The 16,794-nt window shown below is 44.2% G+C and overlaps 1 protein-coding gene across 1 annotated transcript in view; it reads right to left on the minus strand.

The window, feature by feature from the left end:
- Window positions 1-293: 293 nt before the first annotated feature.
- Window positions 294-16,794, minus strand: part of SOBP (sine oculis binding protein homolog) — a 143,922-nt gene continuing 127,421 nt past the window's right edge. Inside the window, exon 6 of the mRNA XM_047101378.1 lies at window positions 294-2,237. Coding sequence (XP_046957334.1) covers window positions 294-2,237 — 1,944 coding nt within the window. The remainder of the gene's footprint in view (window positions 2,238-16,794) is intronic.

The raw sequence follows: 16,794 nt of genomic DNA on the forward strand, positions 1-16,794 counted from the left end.
TTGGTTAAGTAGACAGTGTTTCAAGTCAGATTCAAGCCTGGGCTTCACCATTAAATAAGTGACCTTGGGCATGGCATCTACATGCTGTGACTCAGCTTCCTCAGCTCTAAAGTGGGCATGATGTTGGATCAAAAAATGACGACAGTGTGTGACCACATTAGGTGTGCTGTAAAGCATGTACGGTAAAATTATGTTTATCGGTACAACTCCCTCACGCCTCTGCCTTGCAAGAAGAAATAAGGAGAAGTGCACTGGCTCGTGCGCAGGAGAGCCCCGGTGTTCATACAAACCTTTTACTTATTCTGATTTCTAATTCGGAGGCACCTCCTTTTGAGCGGAGGCTCCAGGTCCTCCGGCCCGGCGCTGAGCATGGGCGAGGAGATGATGCACGGCGCCATGGCAGTCTTCTCCGCGGGTTTTGGCACAGGCTGGATCACGCAGCCCGTCTTGGGCAGCATCCGCAGAGCATACGCGTGGTCCTCGTCCGCGGGGTTATTAAGGTTCGGGTCTGACTTGTCGCCCCCCGCCAGGGCCTCCTCCCCCATCAGCTTTTTGGCCGCCTCCCCGTCCAGGTGACAGTTGGAAGCACAGTTGTTCTCCTTGACCGACTCCAGCTCGCTCACCGCCGGCTCCTCGGGCGACAGCAGCTTCTTGGGGGGCGCGGGCGGCGGCGGCGGCGGCGGGGGCTGCTCCGGGGGCGGCTCCGCGCTCTTGGCGCCCTCGGCGGCGCTGCGCGTGCCGTTTACGATGACGTTGCAGGCCGCGGCGGCCTCGGGGCCCGCGGGGGCGCCCGGGCCCGGGTCGCCGGCGGCGGGCGGGCTGCAGTGGCCGTCCCTGCAGCCGCCGCAGGTCCTGCGCTCCGCGGCGCCCGGCTCGCGCTCCGCCTTGACGTGCGCGTGCAGCGCGCGGTGGATCACGTTGTGCAGCCGGGCCCGGTGGCCCACGGTCAGGTCGATGACGCCGTCCTGCGGGCCCTGCAGCACGCCGGGGAAGCCGAGCTGGCCGCCCGCGCCCGGGGGGCTGCCGGCGCGCCGCGTCAGGTCCACCACCTCGCTCCGGCCGTGCTCCGCGGGCGCGGGCGCCAGGCTCAGGGCTTGGCCGGAGCAGCCGGGCGGCGAGTCCGCAGACTTGGACGAGCCCTGCTTGGAGTCCCTGGGGGACAGGGAGTGTCCGCCTGGCTTGCCGCCCGCCGTTGAGGAGTCGCCAGGGGCGCTCGGAATGAAGTTCTCCCCGTTGCTGGAGAATCCGTTGGGGGGCTTGGAATCATTGACGTGAGGGATGGGAATCGGGATGGGGATGGGCACGGGCAGGGGCACGATCACGGGGTATGGCACGAGCAAGGTGGGGGGCGGTACCAGCGGGGCGAGCGACGGCAGCCCGAAATTCATCATCTGGGGCACGGGCATCGGGCCATTTGGCATCATGCTCACCGGCGGAAATGGGAGACTGGGCAAGGGCGCGCCCGGGGGCGGCGGGGGCAGCAGGCCTGGAGGGTTCCCAGGCATGGTCGGGGTGCTTGGGGGATGGATGTGGGGCGACAGCATGGGCCGGTGCATGGGACTGGACGTGGGGCCCAGGTTTCTGGGGCCGCCGGGCGGGGGCCCGATGCCGGGGAGCATGGGGTTGGACAGAGGGCTGTTGGGGTTGGAGGCGTGATGCGGTGGCCCGCGAATAAAGGGCGGGCGGATCTGCTGCATGATCTGCTGTTCCATGAAGATGGGCAGCGGCACCGGGCCGCGGTTGGTCATCACCATGGGAGGGCTGCGAGGCGGGACACCGAGGGGAGGCCCGATGCTAGCAGGTGGCTGGACGGAGACCGGAGGGATGTTTGGAGTCTCGCTGATGGGCATGGACTTGGGCACTGGCGTGGGGATTTTAGTGACAGAGCAGTTGGCAGTGTCAGATGGAGAAACGGTGGTGGACGACGATGGGCCAGGGCCCTGGCTTTGGCCAGCTGCAGCCACCGGGGAGGGGGCCTTCCTCCGAGCATCTGTTAGAGGGATATTCCAAGAGTCTGGAGTGAGCAGCTGCACCCCCGTGCCTTCTGCTTTATTTTCCATGGGAGGGTGTAATGTGCTGCACAGCCCAGCTGGAAGATTGGCCTGTGTCTCTTTGTAGAAAATGTCCATTTTGTATTGATTGAGACATTTTGCACTGCAGAACTGAAGCCTTCTTTCCCCGTCCCCAAAATCCAGGTATTCTTTTGTGTGTCTTATGTGCTTACACCAGTCACATACCTACAACACAGTAATAAAAAGGAAAAAAAAAAGATAAGCAATTTCCTCTAGTAGAGAGTGTTTCATGGCTCACATAAAGGTTCTTTCAAACTTCATCACAATTTTTTTGAACAGGCTGAAGTGTTTCTTTCTGAAAGGTGAAATTCTCAAATGTTTGTGAAATGATTTCTCCTTGGAAGGCAGAATTGCTTTTTAAATAGGAGCTCTTCAGAATAGCAATTATCACCATCTTCTATTAAAAACAGTAACAACAACACCCCAAAACTGTGTTGTGTCCTTTAAGCTCAAGTTAAAGGTGGATCTGACAAAAAGGAATACCTACACCTGCCCACATATCTGCACCTGTCAAAGAGGCTCGTGGTAAATGTAAATGTAACTAGTTGTGGAGAAAAGGATTCTCCAGGAAGTTCGGTGGCCTTTGAAATACAGCCCCATAAAATTCTCCTCACACAAAGTCACTTTACACTATTGACTGTGTTCAATAATGCAGTTGGAAAGGTTGTGCTGTGTTAACCAATAACACAAAGCGCTGAACATCATTATGTCTGGCTTCCAAAGGGAAACTTGGAATTAGTCATGAAGTCTGTGTGAGGTTTAGCTATTCCCAACCTGTGATGTTGCAGCAAGCTAGAATTATTTTTTGAGCTGTTTGCCCACTCTCTCTCAGTAGTCAGAATTTTTGGTGACATTTCTTGGCAGGCAGTCTTATTTAACAACTTTTCAAACACCAGAGAACGTTTTCCAAAAGTTGTTATGGCTTCTCTGCCCCCCCCACCCCCCGCCTTCAAATCGACTCCTGGCAAAAGCAAGATATCACCAAATTTATTTTAAAGTTGGGCTGCAGAACTAATTAAAGGCTGAGAGCTTTTCCCAATTGGAAATCACTAGACATCAAAGTTCAAAAAATAGTCATTCTCGGCTTCAGAACCCATTACTTTGGAGAAATTATTGTGATTTCATTAACACATTAATTTTGCAACACCATCAGCTCTCACAGATGGTGAAGACATGATCTACAATTCAAATATGACTCTTGTTTGCACAAATGTCTTTCCTTCATATGGCATTTTAAACAAGAATTAATATGAGTAATCTTGCCATAGCTATAAACAGATAAACAGATGTCAAAATTTTCAGTAGTTCTTTCAGTGCCTTACTTTTTTGACTGAAAATTACACACGCAATTTTTTTCTTTTCTTTTTCTTTCCTCTCTCTAGCGCGCTCTCTCTCTCTCTCTCTCTCTTTTTTTTTTTTGTCATTTCCTTCGCACTCAATCCATATAGCAGCAGAGAGAGAACTCTGAAATGCAGTGCAATGGTGAGTTCGTTGAATTCAAGGCTCTCCTCTATAGAGCATTGGTTCCAATGTTGCTGTAAATGGAACCTTGTTTTTGTCGAGGAGGGTGTCTGTTCTGTTGTTGGTGCATGTTTTTTTTTTTTTAACTATGGTAAACTGATAGCATTAAAAGATGATAACTTTTAATAACGATTGGTCACATCAACAATGCAAAAACAACATATGCTGGGCATTTGATTACTCATCTCATTTAACTCTCAGCTTTCCTTGACTGTAAACAGTGGTGGCATGCTAGGGTGTGATTGTGGGTGTACACACTTGTGGCAGATACGGGTCTGTATGTGTAAATCCACTCTTTCCTTCTCACTTTTTTTTTTTTCAACTGATATTTGCAGGTAATATACTGGAAGGCGTGAGACTGAATAACAGATACTTACTGGTATGCATTCGTTTTTTTTGTGTAGTCTCATATCAAATTACCCTCTCAAAATACTTATTGCAAGAAAAACAATTTCAATGCTAAGATACTTCTGTGTTTCACTACAGTGTTTTCAGGTTTCTCTAGGATTACAGGAATTTTCTTTTTTAAATCATAGTTGAGATGTCTAGTTTACAAGTAAGTGCAGAATTGCCTCTGATGAAAGAAACACACAAGATCCATCAGACTCTCAAAATTCTTATCTAGATAAAGGTTAAATAAACTAGTAGTTAAACCTTGAAGCAAGGAAGCTATTATTTTTAAAACGTGATCATTTTAATAAAGTTAATATATAATGATGTGACATTTAAGTTCCTGTATGAAATAAAGCCACCTGATTCTGTTTCAATATTAGGCCTAGATGTAAGTTTATAAGCTTGAAGTAAAGGATCAAACGTAGCTTCTTTAATCATTCACTGAAAAATATTATCAATGAATTAAACCAATTAAAATAATATGCCAAATTTTCTGGCATATTTCTTTTGGATCTTACTTTTTAACCATAAGGGGAAAGAGTTTTCTGAAATCCTTAATTGGTTTTTAAATTGCCAGAATGAATTATTTGCCTCCAGAGGATTCCTCTGTTTCCTCAAGCTTAATAAATATTTTCAAGTGGAGTCAAAAAAATAATCTAAATATAACTTAAATGTTCTCCCTTCCTTCACTTCTTTCACTTTTAATAATTCATTGATGAATAAGGAATGATCATAGATCTATCCCAATTATCAAATCAGAATTCTTCACCACATTTTATCTATTTCCACATAAAAAGAATTTCAGACATCAAAGTTGAAAGCAAAATTCTATTGCATGAAACTTTCCAGTTAAATCTAAGGCCTAATGTTTACTTCATTTTCTGCAATGCTGTAAAGTGTTTAGGTAATGTAAGTGACAGTATATGATGGTCTCATTTGGGGTAACGTGAGTGTGAATGTGTGTTTGTATATCCTTGCCTCATTATATTTCAATTCAGAACACTGACTTAAAAATACAGAAAAGCAATCTTTCTGATGAAGCAAAAAATTATTAGAGAAAAAAACTTGTCACTTAAGAAATAATGAATCAAGTCTGTCTTATAGGACACATCATTTAAGATGAGGTCAATGAATTTATGGTACAAATGGCTATATCATGTGAGGCAATAAAACGCAGTACCATCATTCACTCTACATCTACCTAATGACTCACTTCTGGTAATTAAAGATTTCATCATAGGAGCCTGGCTGATTACTTAAGATGTGATAGTTAGGTGAAAATATATACCGTAGATGTCTCTCTTTAATAAGATAACATTTGCATATCCATGAAATACACGGCATGTGTCCCATAAACTATGGTTTTCTGAATCATGTGGTATGGGATAGTCTTCCTTTCTTTTTCCACAGGCAGCTTTCATTTCTTTTTTTTTTTTTTTTTTTTTTACTTTTTGAGGCATTGGTTTTTCCTTATTATGCCAAGAAGTACCAAAATTCCTTCAGATATTTTAAAAGATAAAGATTAAGAAGTACAGAGCTCAACTCACTGGGCTCTGGAATGATTTCCCCCTAATTCCACCCCAGCTTTGTTTCTGTTGGAATCTGGCCTCTTTGGTTCCACTTCTCTTCCTAACAGGTCCCAGATTGGACAGAGCTGAAGCTGAAGCTGTTTAACGATGGCAATCTGGGGACTGAACAATCAGCTAATGCAATGCCATTGAGCAAGACAGCTGAAATGCTTCGTATCACAAATACATAATGTATCACCAGGAAGACAAAAAGATCACAAAGGAGATAAACAAACGCGTATTCCATTCAAGCCTATAACAGCAGTCCTCAAAAAGATTAAATTTACCTTCCTGGGATGTGTCCAATTCTAAACAACAGAATGAACATTTCCTTTAGTCCATTTAGAGTATTTATATTTTGGTGGCTGACTGCCAGGGTAGTACTTATAAGCTCAGTGGCCTGATGGATTCACTCCTTTCCTGTGAAATAACTGTGTGGCAACCTACACCGCTAAACTACTCAAAAGACACTGCCTCAGCAGAAATATCACTTGCTCTTGATATAAGAAGACTGAAAGGCAGGACTTCTGGTTCCTATAACTCTTTCCATCTTGTATTTCCCCTGGAAAGAAAGAAAGCTATTCATGTTGGCAACTGAGCCTTTATTTTTATATAAACGTCCAAAGTCAAAGCCAAAGTATGCCATGAGGTTACCCACATGGGCATAATATATACATTCTGCTGGGCTTAAGAGAAGATTCGGGTGACTGGGGAGGGGGTCAGGGTTCCTAATTAACACATTAATCAGCTGTCGACTGTGGGAGTGAAGTTCATCCTTTAATGGAACCCACTGCTGCTTTCTGAGCGGTAATCTGGCATGAGGCAATATTTAATTAAGAAACCCTTTTGCTGAAATCTTTCTTATCTGGGCAAAGACATTTGCAGCAACGGAACAATAAAAAGATATTAGCAATCCCTTGAATGGCATCAACAATTTGAAAAACAAAACAAAATCTTCATGCGTGCCTGACTTTCCATATATATAGCACCCAGGTTAACAGCTCAGAAGTTATAGCTCCTTAAGCAAAATTGTAGCCTGCCCTACGAGGCAGATTCTCTAGGTCTTGGCCTGTTAAATGTGGCACTGATCTTGCAGTCCAGATTAGCTCAAAAAAAAATCATGAGCTCATCCAAGAGACATGCAAAGGAGGACAGACAGACAAGGGTTGGGGGTCTGCCCTACCTGTAGTCACCTCACAGCATGAGTTGAGGGCCTCAAACTGACCCCACCCGGAAACGTGCTTCCAGTCTGACCCTGTGGTCCCATGGTCACAGCATCAACTGTTTTTGGGGGTTAGGCACTGCCTCCATCAGGACCCTAATTCAGTGTGGCAAAGGATGCTACAGAAATCACATTGGATTTGGAATAAGAAGATATGGGTTTGAGTCTGGGCTCTATTATTTACTAGCACTAAAATTTATGAAAATCTCAGCTTCAGTTTTTTCCTCTGTGAAATGGAGCTAACAGTAGTAACAAGCAATGCTTGTGTGCCAGGCAGATCACTAAGCTTGCCGCACAGTGCATGTTTTCAGTCCCTAGCCCGCCTCCCTCATGGTTGCTGATGTCCCAGGAACATCCCATATGTTTAAGTTCATTTTAACTTAATGGGAGGATGTTTCTATGACAATGTTAGCAGGGAATGGGAAATTTGCATCCACAGCTTTCCTATGAGCCTGAGTGTCTTTGAGATAGAATGGAGTATGTTTCTCTCTGGGCAAATGCATGCTGCACCTCACAGACCCCCCTCTCCCCCCTGCTCCATCCTGCTTCCTAGGAGACTGTCCCAGGATAACAGAGGGGTTGTCTGCAGTGACAAGGAACCAAGCAACAGTTCTATGCATGTCCCAACTGCCCACCATCCTGAGAAGACCCTAGTCAACTCCTGCCAAGCCCTCTTCTTTTTCCGAAGCCAGTCATTCTCTCATTCAGGCAAAAGCTTGACAAAGCAGCATGGCTGCTTGGAAATGAGTGTTCAAACCATTAAAAGGAATAATTCCTCTTCGGCTCAACTGCTGTTTGAATAGTGGAAGCCATAAAACGTACTATTCATGTTTTATTAAAAAACAGAGCAAATGAGCGATCTGCTTGACTCATTACATGGAAGGGCCAGAAGCCACAGTATCATGGGCCTTTCAGACAGGATGACCCAAGCCATGAATGGGAGAATACATGTGAGGACAAGCCCCCATGGTGGGGAGGGGTGTACCAAAACCTGATTTGGGGACCAAACCCACGATTCCAACTTTCCTTGCAAAGTTGGATTAGAGCGTGAAGGAAAGAAAAAGATGACCTAGCCATAGACCTGTAAAGCCATCTAGAATTCAGGAGAGGGATTTAGAACCAGCAAGGGCTATTTTTTTTTTTTAAAGCAAATTCATGGAGAAGTTCATTTTCAAAATAAACTTTCTGCAGGTTTAGATTTCAACATGATGATGTTTGCTACATAATTCTTTTTGTTTATGGATCTTATTCAGTTTTTTTTGTTTGCCTTGTCGTTTGGTCTCTCTCTCCCCTCTCCCCTCCCTTTTCTCTAATAGGATCTGGAGCTCAAGGAGAGGCCAACGAGCATCTTTGTTAGAATTGAACATCTCACTAGAAAACTGCCCTGTAGGGACTTTATACCATGATTCAAGTTCTTCTTATATGTTTTAGGCTGGATTTCAGAAGTCATGGCCCAGGTCACCAGGGCAGATGTGTTATGAGCTCTGTCACGCATAGAAGAGATGGGGCTTGGTTTTCAGGATCTCGATGAGCATTGACAAATGGCTCATTACTGACCCAAGTCTGTTTCTACAGCCAAAGCAAGAGATGGAATCCTGGCCTGTACTCAGTGACTGTGGTCTTCCTCACAGCCAAACTCAGGATTCAGAAGGAGGTGATTTTTCCCTTTGGTCTGACGCATTAGGTTGCCTAAGAGCATTAGCGTATCATCGCAAAACTCTCTGCTTCATTTACACTGGACAAATGCAACTTACATCTTCCTAACACAAGTCATCCGGATGGAAACTAAAAAATTCAAACATTGGAAAATCTGGTCTACCTGGTGCCAAATGTCTGCCTCTCTGTTTTCCAGTTACTTGGCCCTGAGAGAACACAGAAATAGCCCAAGAGATCTCAGAGCAATGAAATTTAGCCCTGAAAAGAATCTCAGAGACCAGGCAGTCCGCTTCTCCAGCCTCCAGCTCCTGGTGGGGCCAGGCACCTAATCCCTCTGAGCCTCAGGTGCTCAGCTGTGAAAACGAGATCATCAATAGTGACAGCGCTCCCCAAGAAACACGTGGGCCAGAGCCCACTCTCTGGCTGCTTCTCGAAGGTTCATAGCTGTTTCTAGTGACCTCTTGTCCATTTAGCAGCGAGGTACTGATTGCTTGGAACCTGTCAGATACCTGGCTAAGGGCTTTCTTTGCAATGCCTCATTCAATCTCATTCAATGCCTCATTGCAATACCTCATTTTAACAGTCTCTTGCACATTTCTTGGCTCCCTGGGTTACAAACCGAACCAGCTCCTACCCGTGGATGCTCAGGACTGCCCCCACTTAAGACCCTGGTATCCACCTCTGACCAGTCCTCAGATCTCTCCAGGATACCCCATCAAAAATTATAACTTTTATTACAGTGCCTACTGGAAGCAGGTGTCATAATTTGATGTCTTAATAACATACTAGCGGCAATAGCTAGCATTATTTAAGCACTAGTAGCCATGCTAAGCCTGTTACAAGGGTTACCTCACTTAATCTCCAAAAGTCCCTTATCATATAGGTAACTGGGTTTAGGTAGATTAAATAACTTGCCAAAGATTATCTGTGCAGATAATAGATGGCAGATCCAGATTCTAACTTGGATCTGTCCGGCTTCAAAGACAGTACTGCCGCCACTGTGTCAGAGATGTTTGCATTTGCCTTTAAAACTACAGGATTAAGATGGTTGCCTAATGTTTGATAATAATTTCATTTTGAAATTCCAGAATTTCACAGTCCACTCAACCTAACTCCCTCAGCAAGCTTGGGTTCCATTCTACACATACAGAGACAGTCTTCCAGGTGGGACTCAGACTTCTTGTGACAGGGAGAAACAACCAGATCTATCCATACAGCCAAAGAATGATTCACATCATAATGATCTTTCTCCTTTGCGCTGATTTTTCTGGTGGCATTCTAAAGATGATTGCAGTGTAAATGCAGAGCCCCTATGCAGCCTATTTTAAGGCAGCCTGGTCTGTTGTTGGGCAGTTTTGACTATCAGAAAGCTTAACCACTTCACGTCCCTGTCACTTCACCCAGTGGTAGCGATTCTGTCCACTAGAATCCCCTAACAAAGGCCAACTCCCCTTAATCTCAGCCTTTCAAATACTTAAAAAGAGCCATCATATTTACCCCAGATTGTTATTTTTAAACATCCTCAGTTCCTGTGCCCATTCTCCAGGGAACACGTTCCCAGAGCCCTCCTGTCTGTCCTCCTGTGCCTTTTACCCAGGCATATACTTCACCTTAGTAATGTCCCTCTTAAAGGGTAGATAGAGCCCAGAATAGAATGCAGCCACCTGACTGGCACAGAACCCAGGGAACTCTCTTCTCCCTCTTACAGAACACTATACCTCCTCTAATACCACCCAAGAATTGCATGTGCTTTTTTAGCAGTCATATCCCACTGGAAGTTCTTTGCTTTTTAAAAACAAACATTTATTGAATAACTGTTATGTACCAGGCTTGAAGCTTTCACTTATCTCCTTTAATTCTGACAACAAACTTATAAAGAAGCTCTGGTTTTTTTTCCCCATTTTACTTGAAAATGAGAAAACAAAGGTTCAAAGAGACAATGAGGTTTCCCTAAGCTTTCACAGCCTCCAAAGAGTGGAGCCAGGATCCAGATCCAGAACTTCCAACCCATCCTCTTCCACTCTGCCACACAGCTTGCTTCATTCTGAGTTTCTGGTCAACCAAAACCTTTTTCTCCTAAGTGCTCATCAATCATTTGTTTAATGATATATTCAAGGACTTTTGAGGGTAAGCCATCAAGCCTACTGGGTCTAGAGTTTCAGAAATCAGAAACTCTTTCCCAATTTTGAAAATTTGGTCAACATTTGTCCTCTGTCTTTTTAAAACATCTCCCATTTATCATGATAGAATGAAGATTATACAAAGGTAGATACGAAATCATCTACAAATTTCCTCATAGAGGCTGGGAGACCTAAATTTGTTTAGCATAGCAGGTGCCCACAATGTGGGATTCATAGCCTTCTTTATGGTATCTGTCCTACCCAGTCTGGATAACATTTTCTTTATGGAGACAGTGGAAATAAACCAAATAAAAGTTGCCCACCTCTGCCTTCTCCCTCTCTTTTGTTAATTATTAACCATTTGCTCTACACACTGATCTATCCAGTTTTACTTCTTGTTCCTTTCATGAGCATAGCCCTAAGAGCTCCCTTTATTATCTTGAGCAGTTCCCCATGGAACCCCTCATGCACCCTAGCCTTCCTGACACAGAATTCTTTTTTAGAATTTCCCAACCCCCTTCCCCCATGTTGCTCTTCCACCCCTAATACTATGCTGAGCCTCTGACTGTGGGACTAAATCCAACTTTCCTTAGAACTTGGATAAAATCTGCTTTTCTAAATTCTAGGGAACGTAGCTGGTCGTATCCAGCATTCTCTCCCTCTCCATCGCACAATCCAAGATAGTTGGTTTATTTCCCCTCTCCATCCACATACTAAACAGCTTTCCTCTATCTATCAAAATGGTGGTCAAAGTAAGATTCTCTTTACTGTTACTCTACCTTCTCAGAACTATCAACAAGGCATGGGAAGAAAAATCAATTATTCTGTTTTTAAGAGAATGACATTCTTAGCATATATCTAGGTAAGCTGTCCCATTTCTTGCTTCTTTGCTAACTAATCTGTCTTTAATGTCTGCTTCATATTTCATACTCAATACTCCAAGTTAATTCTTTTGATGCTTCTTTTTATTTTCCTAAAATTCCTATCTTACATTTCCTCTGAAGTGCATGGATTGCCATACAAGGATATATTTTCCGAATTTCACCTACCAATCAGGTATGGGAAGGGGGGATATGTTGTTTTACATTTTAGGTTTCCATGTTAGCTCTAGTCTAGGCAAACCAAATAAACCAAAACAAAACAAACACGCTCCAAAACTGCAGTGGTATCTCTGAGATTATTTTTATCTTTTTGTGCCCACAATCCAGGGTAACTTGGTCCTTCCCACTCTCTGCCTTGATAGAGATATGTCAGAAGCCATTTGTTTGTTCTTGCTCATGGCTGTCATACCTGCTGCCTTTATTGTGTCCAGTTTTGCAGGTTTATTGGATAGTTTCTGCCTCTGTTCCCCACCTCAGAATTTAAGTTTTTCTTGATGAGAATCTTAAATCTCTGAATATATCCTTCCCAATCTTCAGTCAATGCCCCAGGCTTTTACTCTTCACTTGGGAAGCAGCATAGTTTGGTGAGGAAGGTGGTGAGCTAGGAATCAGAAGACCCATGTCCTGCCCACCCTATAACTTTGGGTCATACTTCTGTGCCCATGGGCCTTCTGTCTACCTTCAAGTTCTGCTGTGAGGATCAAAACAAATAGTGCAAATGGGAGTGCTCTGAAAAATATAAAGTGTCATGTAAATACAAATATTTTGGTTTTATAATGATTATAAATGTACAAGAATAACATTTAACATGTAAAACAAAAAACAGAGCCAACTGGTCTACCTACACTCTACTCTTATTTATCTGTTATTCTTCTATTAAATTGCAGTTATGAAAAAACAGAGAAAATCCACTACTATGAATTTTCCTGTGATGTGTACTTCAAAGTAAAAAAGCATGCCATGAAAATAAAACCCAGAAACTGAAATCAACAAAACACTTGACCCCCAAATTCTCCACTGTGTTTCTAATGGCTTGTGGAGTGTCTGACAGCAACATAATTGCAATAATGAGGAGGTTTGCAGGCCAGGTTGTGGTCTTAAGCTCACTATGGATGTTTTAGCCCTAGGCTCAGCTTCAGGCCAGGACCAGTCGCCTGGGCCAGAGTTACCAATGGAATCCCTTATGCTTTAGTCACACACAAATGTGACATTTATGGCATCTGGTGCACAATGCTGCAAATTCAAAAGGCCTAGGATGCTGGGCTTACACACTTGGGGAAAAGAAATAATTTAGGTTGTCTTGTCTTTTTAGTTAATTAAAACCTGTGAGAACACCCACTTGGTGGCAGTTGCTTAAGTATCTAAGCGGCACGGGTTGGACTGCTTCTGATTTTGGATCTACATGTAGGTTCCTTTGTCTCTGAAAAGCTTCCTGGATGTTTGTGGACTGCTGTTTTGCCTGGTTCTCTTCTGTCTTTGTTTAATGAATTTAGCCATTCTACCTTGCCAACCAACCACCTGGTTGAAAGCCAAAACTCTTCTAAAGCTAGATTCTCCACTGACCACCCTTCTTACAACCCCATTCTTATAAGCAAATCCTGGGTTAGCCAAACCCAGTCTTCCTATCCAGGTCTAACACCTGAGGTGCTAAATGGTATGAAGCAAGATAGCCTGGGACAAAGATATGTATTCATATATATTTAAACACATCCGTTGTAAGTCCTTTTCCCCAGAAAATTCAATTGGCTCAATAGACATTATCACAATACGACTCACAAGAACTCTGTAAAGAGACAAGCAGCCAGATAATGTGTTTTATTTTGGAAATAAGTAAATTAAGACTAGCAACAATTATATACCAATTGGCAGTGCTTGGGTAAAAAGCTCCTATCTCATAATCCCTGTATAACTAACTATATCATTCTTTGGTCCACTCTGAAGAGGGAAATGAATGGGGAGGAATAATTCCATTTGACTCCTAGTACAACTGGACTCTCAGTCTCTGGGTGAGGAGAAATGAGTCTGACAGAGCTACCTGATCCAAACAGTCTGTGCAATGGGCCTCAGATCTGGTAGGACACAAAGGAAAGGCATATTTGAAGGGAATCTAAATATGTGAGGCCAAGCCTCTCTTCTAGTACTTCGTATCTCAGAGTGAAATAAAAGGCATTACTGGGTATATTCTGCTGCATCAAGGTACGCTGCTAACATGTGCAGCAGTGGGGAAGAATAGGTAAGGAAAGAAAGAGGAGGAGGAAAAGAATTGTGGATCAACTAGCTTTGTATCAGAATGGATCCCACTGGATGCCAAGTGCCTTCTACGGCCATGGCCCTGCCGCTTCTCTGGCCACAGCTGACTGGCCCCCAGGATACCTCAAGACCTCAGTCTGGCTCTGCCTAACAGGGACAGAGTAATTCAACAAAGCAATTAGATTTTCTTCCTTGGGAGGCTGGGGATTAAGATAACTCCAAGAGAGTAAGTAGTGGCGGGGAGAGTGCTGTGGGAATAAAGCCAGAGGAGCACCGAAGACAGGCAGTATAAGCAGAAACAAGGGGTGGCAGAGGTCACAAGGTGGAGTGGGGAAAAGAGGGCTGAAGGGGCAGGAGTAGAAGTCAAGTGCAGGGCAGGGCATTGCAAGTCCTTAAAGGGCAAGCAGGAAGCCATAATGCTTGTACCCAGGGGCAATAAGAGAGTCCAGTTGCCCACTTATTAGTAGTGCGGGACCATCTTTGTTGCCAGAACAACTGCCCACACTAATGAGGATAAGCAGCAGTGGCTATTACCGTCTAGCTTATTTCCTGGGGCTTCTTTATAGCAAGGCTCTATAATTTTCAGAAGACCAAGAATCTAACCCAGCTTTATATACTTTCTCTGATTTAATCCTTACTACGACTCCGTCGAATATCACCCTCTATTAAAAGATAAGGAAAATCTAGGAAAGGGTAATGACTTAAAAGCCCTTGTGTGATCCCATGATACTTCCTCCCTGTGATTAAGCAGCTTTTTGCAGCACATAAGTACTGTGTACCCTGCTATGGTTGTGGGCTGCCCAGGGAAGCAGGAAGTGGACAGCAGGCCATGCCTCTTACATATGCCTCTTTACACCAGCACTATTTCTGAGGGTCACCACAGAAAGGAAATGTGACTGTCACATCAAGGTCCTTGCCTGTTCCTAAGCCCATTGCAACTGCCCCCGTCTCATTGACCATTCTTACCCCAACTGTCTATTGCCTGAAGAGTATCCTGAAAAACTCTAGTCCCATCAATGTCCTGCTCCTGAAAAAGGATTCCATGGCCAGGTGAGTTGGGGAAATGTGGCCTACCCTATGCTCCTTTTGGAGATTCTTAATACACATTGCCATATTTAAGCCTCTGAGAAGTTCTGCAGAAAAGAAACATGTTTATCTTCACTAATCCAGAGTTTCTTCAGCTTTGCAAAAATGAAACTCTTTTTTTTTTTTTTTTTGCCTAGTAGAATCCTATAGAAAACCCTTTGGAAAATGATACTTTAATGATTTGGCTGCATATAAGACAGAGCCCGGAAAGCTTACCATTAAAGCCTTGGTGGATCTAGGTCTGGGTCTTAGGGAACTTCCACTGCCCAGTGCACTGTCTTCCACGTGCAACCATCGGTTGTTAACCAAATTGTAGGAGAAGTTAAAGGTGATTCCCATGCCCGTGCCTTTCTGCCTGTTAGCAGGCTCTTTCCTGTGAGAGTCAAGGTTATGCAGCCCCCTGTAGCACTTTTCTCAGCCCTGCAGCCCCCCTCACCTCTCATCGGCTTCCTGTGCTCACCCAGGCCTAGACGCTATTACATTTCACCCTGTGGTTTCAGCTTCTTCAGTCACTACAAACTCAATTTCTGTCCTCTCAGCTCTAGTTACCCCACACAGCCCACAAGCCCGGCAGGATGTCATAAATACTGTTACCTGGCATGTGACCTTCCAAACCCTGAGGCTCCGCCCAAGAGTGCTTTTCTGCATTACAGATGAACTCATGAGCATCTCATGAGCAAGCCGCCACAACCGAGGGAGCAGACTCTTAAAACACAGTAAACGGCATGTCCATATTTTCACATTTTTACACAAAGGACAGTCTTATCTGTCATGCTGAATAAAAATATAAAATTAAGAAGTACTACTTCAGCCCATCTTGCTGGCACACTGATTTTGAAGTAAATTCAATTGGTCTGTGAGGATTTATTCTGCTCTGAGTCATATCAATCATTTTATCTCATTCCTTCAGCCATTCTCTGCCATAGGCCTCCAGGCAAAAGCACCCTTATCAAGAGTGAGTGATAGAGGTGTCCTAAAGGGCCAGAAGAACTATGGTCTCCCAAGGAAAATGGGTGATCAACTATCCCTGGCCTAAATAAATTCTTCTAATCAGACACCTGCATCCTGTCACACATACTTCATGGCCTGATAAACCCAACAGTAGCATGGATGCCCTGATATCACAGTTTCTAACAGGTAACCCAACTCTCTCAAGTCCTACCAGCTGGAAGCAACTCGAATTCTTTTCTAAGTCCTCTTAACAATGTACAGTCATTTCATCCATTGGACCAAAAAGGATCGTGACGATTATCTAATGAGAAAGTATACCGCTACCGAAGCCTCCATATCCATATTGCTAGAGACTTTAAGAGAACACAGGCTCAGCCCTGCGATAGTCACAAGAAGCCGTGGAGCGAGCAGGCTCACTGGCTAATTGAGCTTTTTGCTGAACGCCAGTGAGACGTGAGACAGGAGTCTGGATTGGAATTCCATTATGAGTTTTTAATAATTAAACGTTACATGTTTGGAACCTCATTCTTCTGTATTACTTTTTAAATATTAATCTATTTACATCAGCTGGACTTCCTGCAGCTTGACACACAGTACATAGGAGTCACACTGAGACAGACAACTGCGTTTGTAGCTGAAAACATCTTTGCTGCATAGTAATAGTAAAGGCAACGCTAGCCCGATTCTACACCGTAATTATCTCGCCTTTTAGAAGGTGGCTTCTTCCGTTTTTCAACACACTCACACTTTCCTCATCATTACAATGACTTTTTAAATGAGCGAGAATCCAAACTAATCTTCTTTTGAGAGTTTTATAATGCCCCTTGAGATCTCTTGGGGGGAGGGGCCCTGCCCTCTTCAGAACCAGGGTTAGGAAATGGATTCAGAAGGCAGGTGAGGGTTTCCTTGGTTATTACCCCACACTGTGCTGAAACTCCAGCATAAAAATTCAAAAACAGGAGCACACATAAAAACCTCATTAAGGGCTAACCTTGCTCTACCCAGTGCCCTGCTCCTACAGGGTCTCTCCCCAAGTGCCCAGCAGCCACTCTCCTTCTGGGTGAATGCTGCGGG

This window comes from Lynx rufus, unplaced genomic scaffold (assembly GCF_022079265.1).
Source record: "Lynx rufus isolate CCGP_SWC_20201006 ecotype Redwood Valley unplaced genomic scaffold, mLynRuf1.p SCAF_6, whole genome shotgun sequence".
Classification (NCBI taxonomy): domain Eukaryota; kingdom Metazoa; phylum Chordata; class Mammalia; order Carnivora; family Felidae; genus Lynx; species Lynx rufus.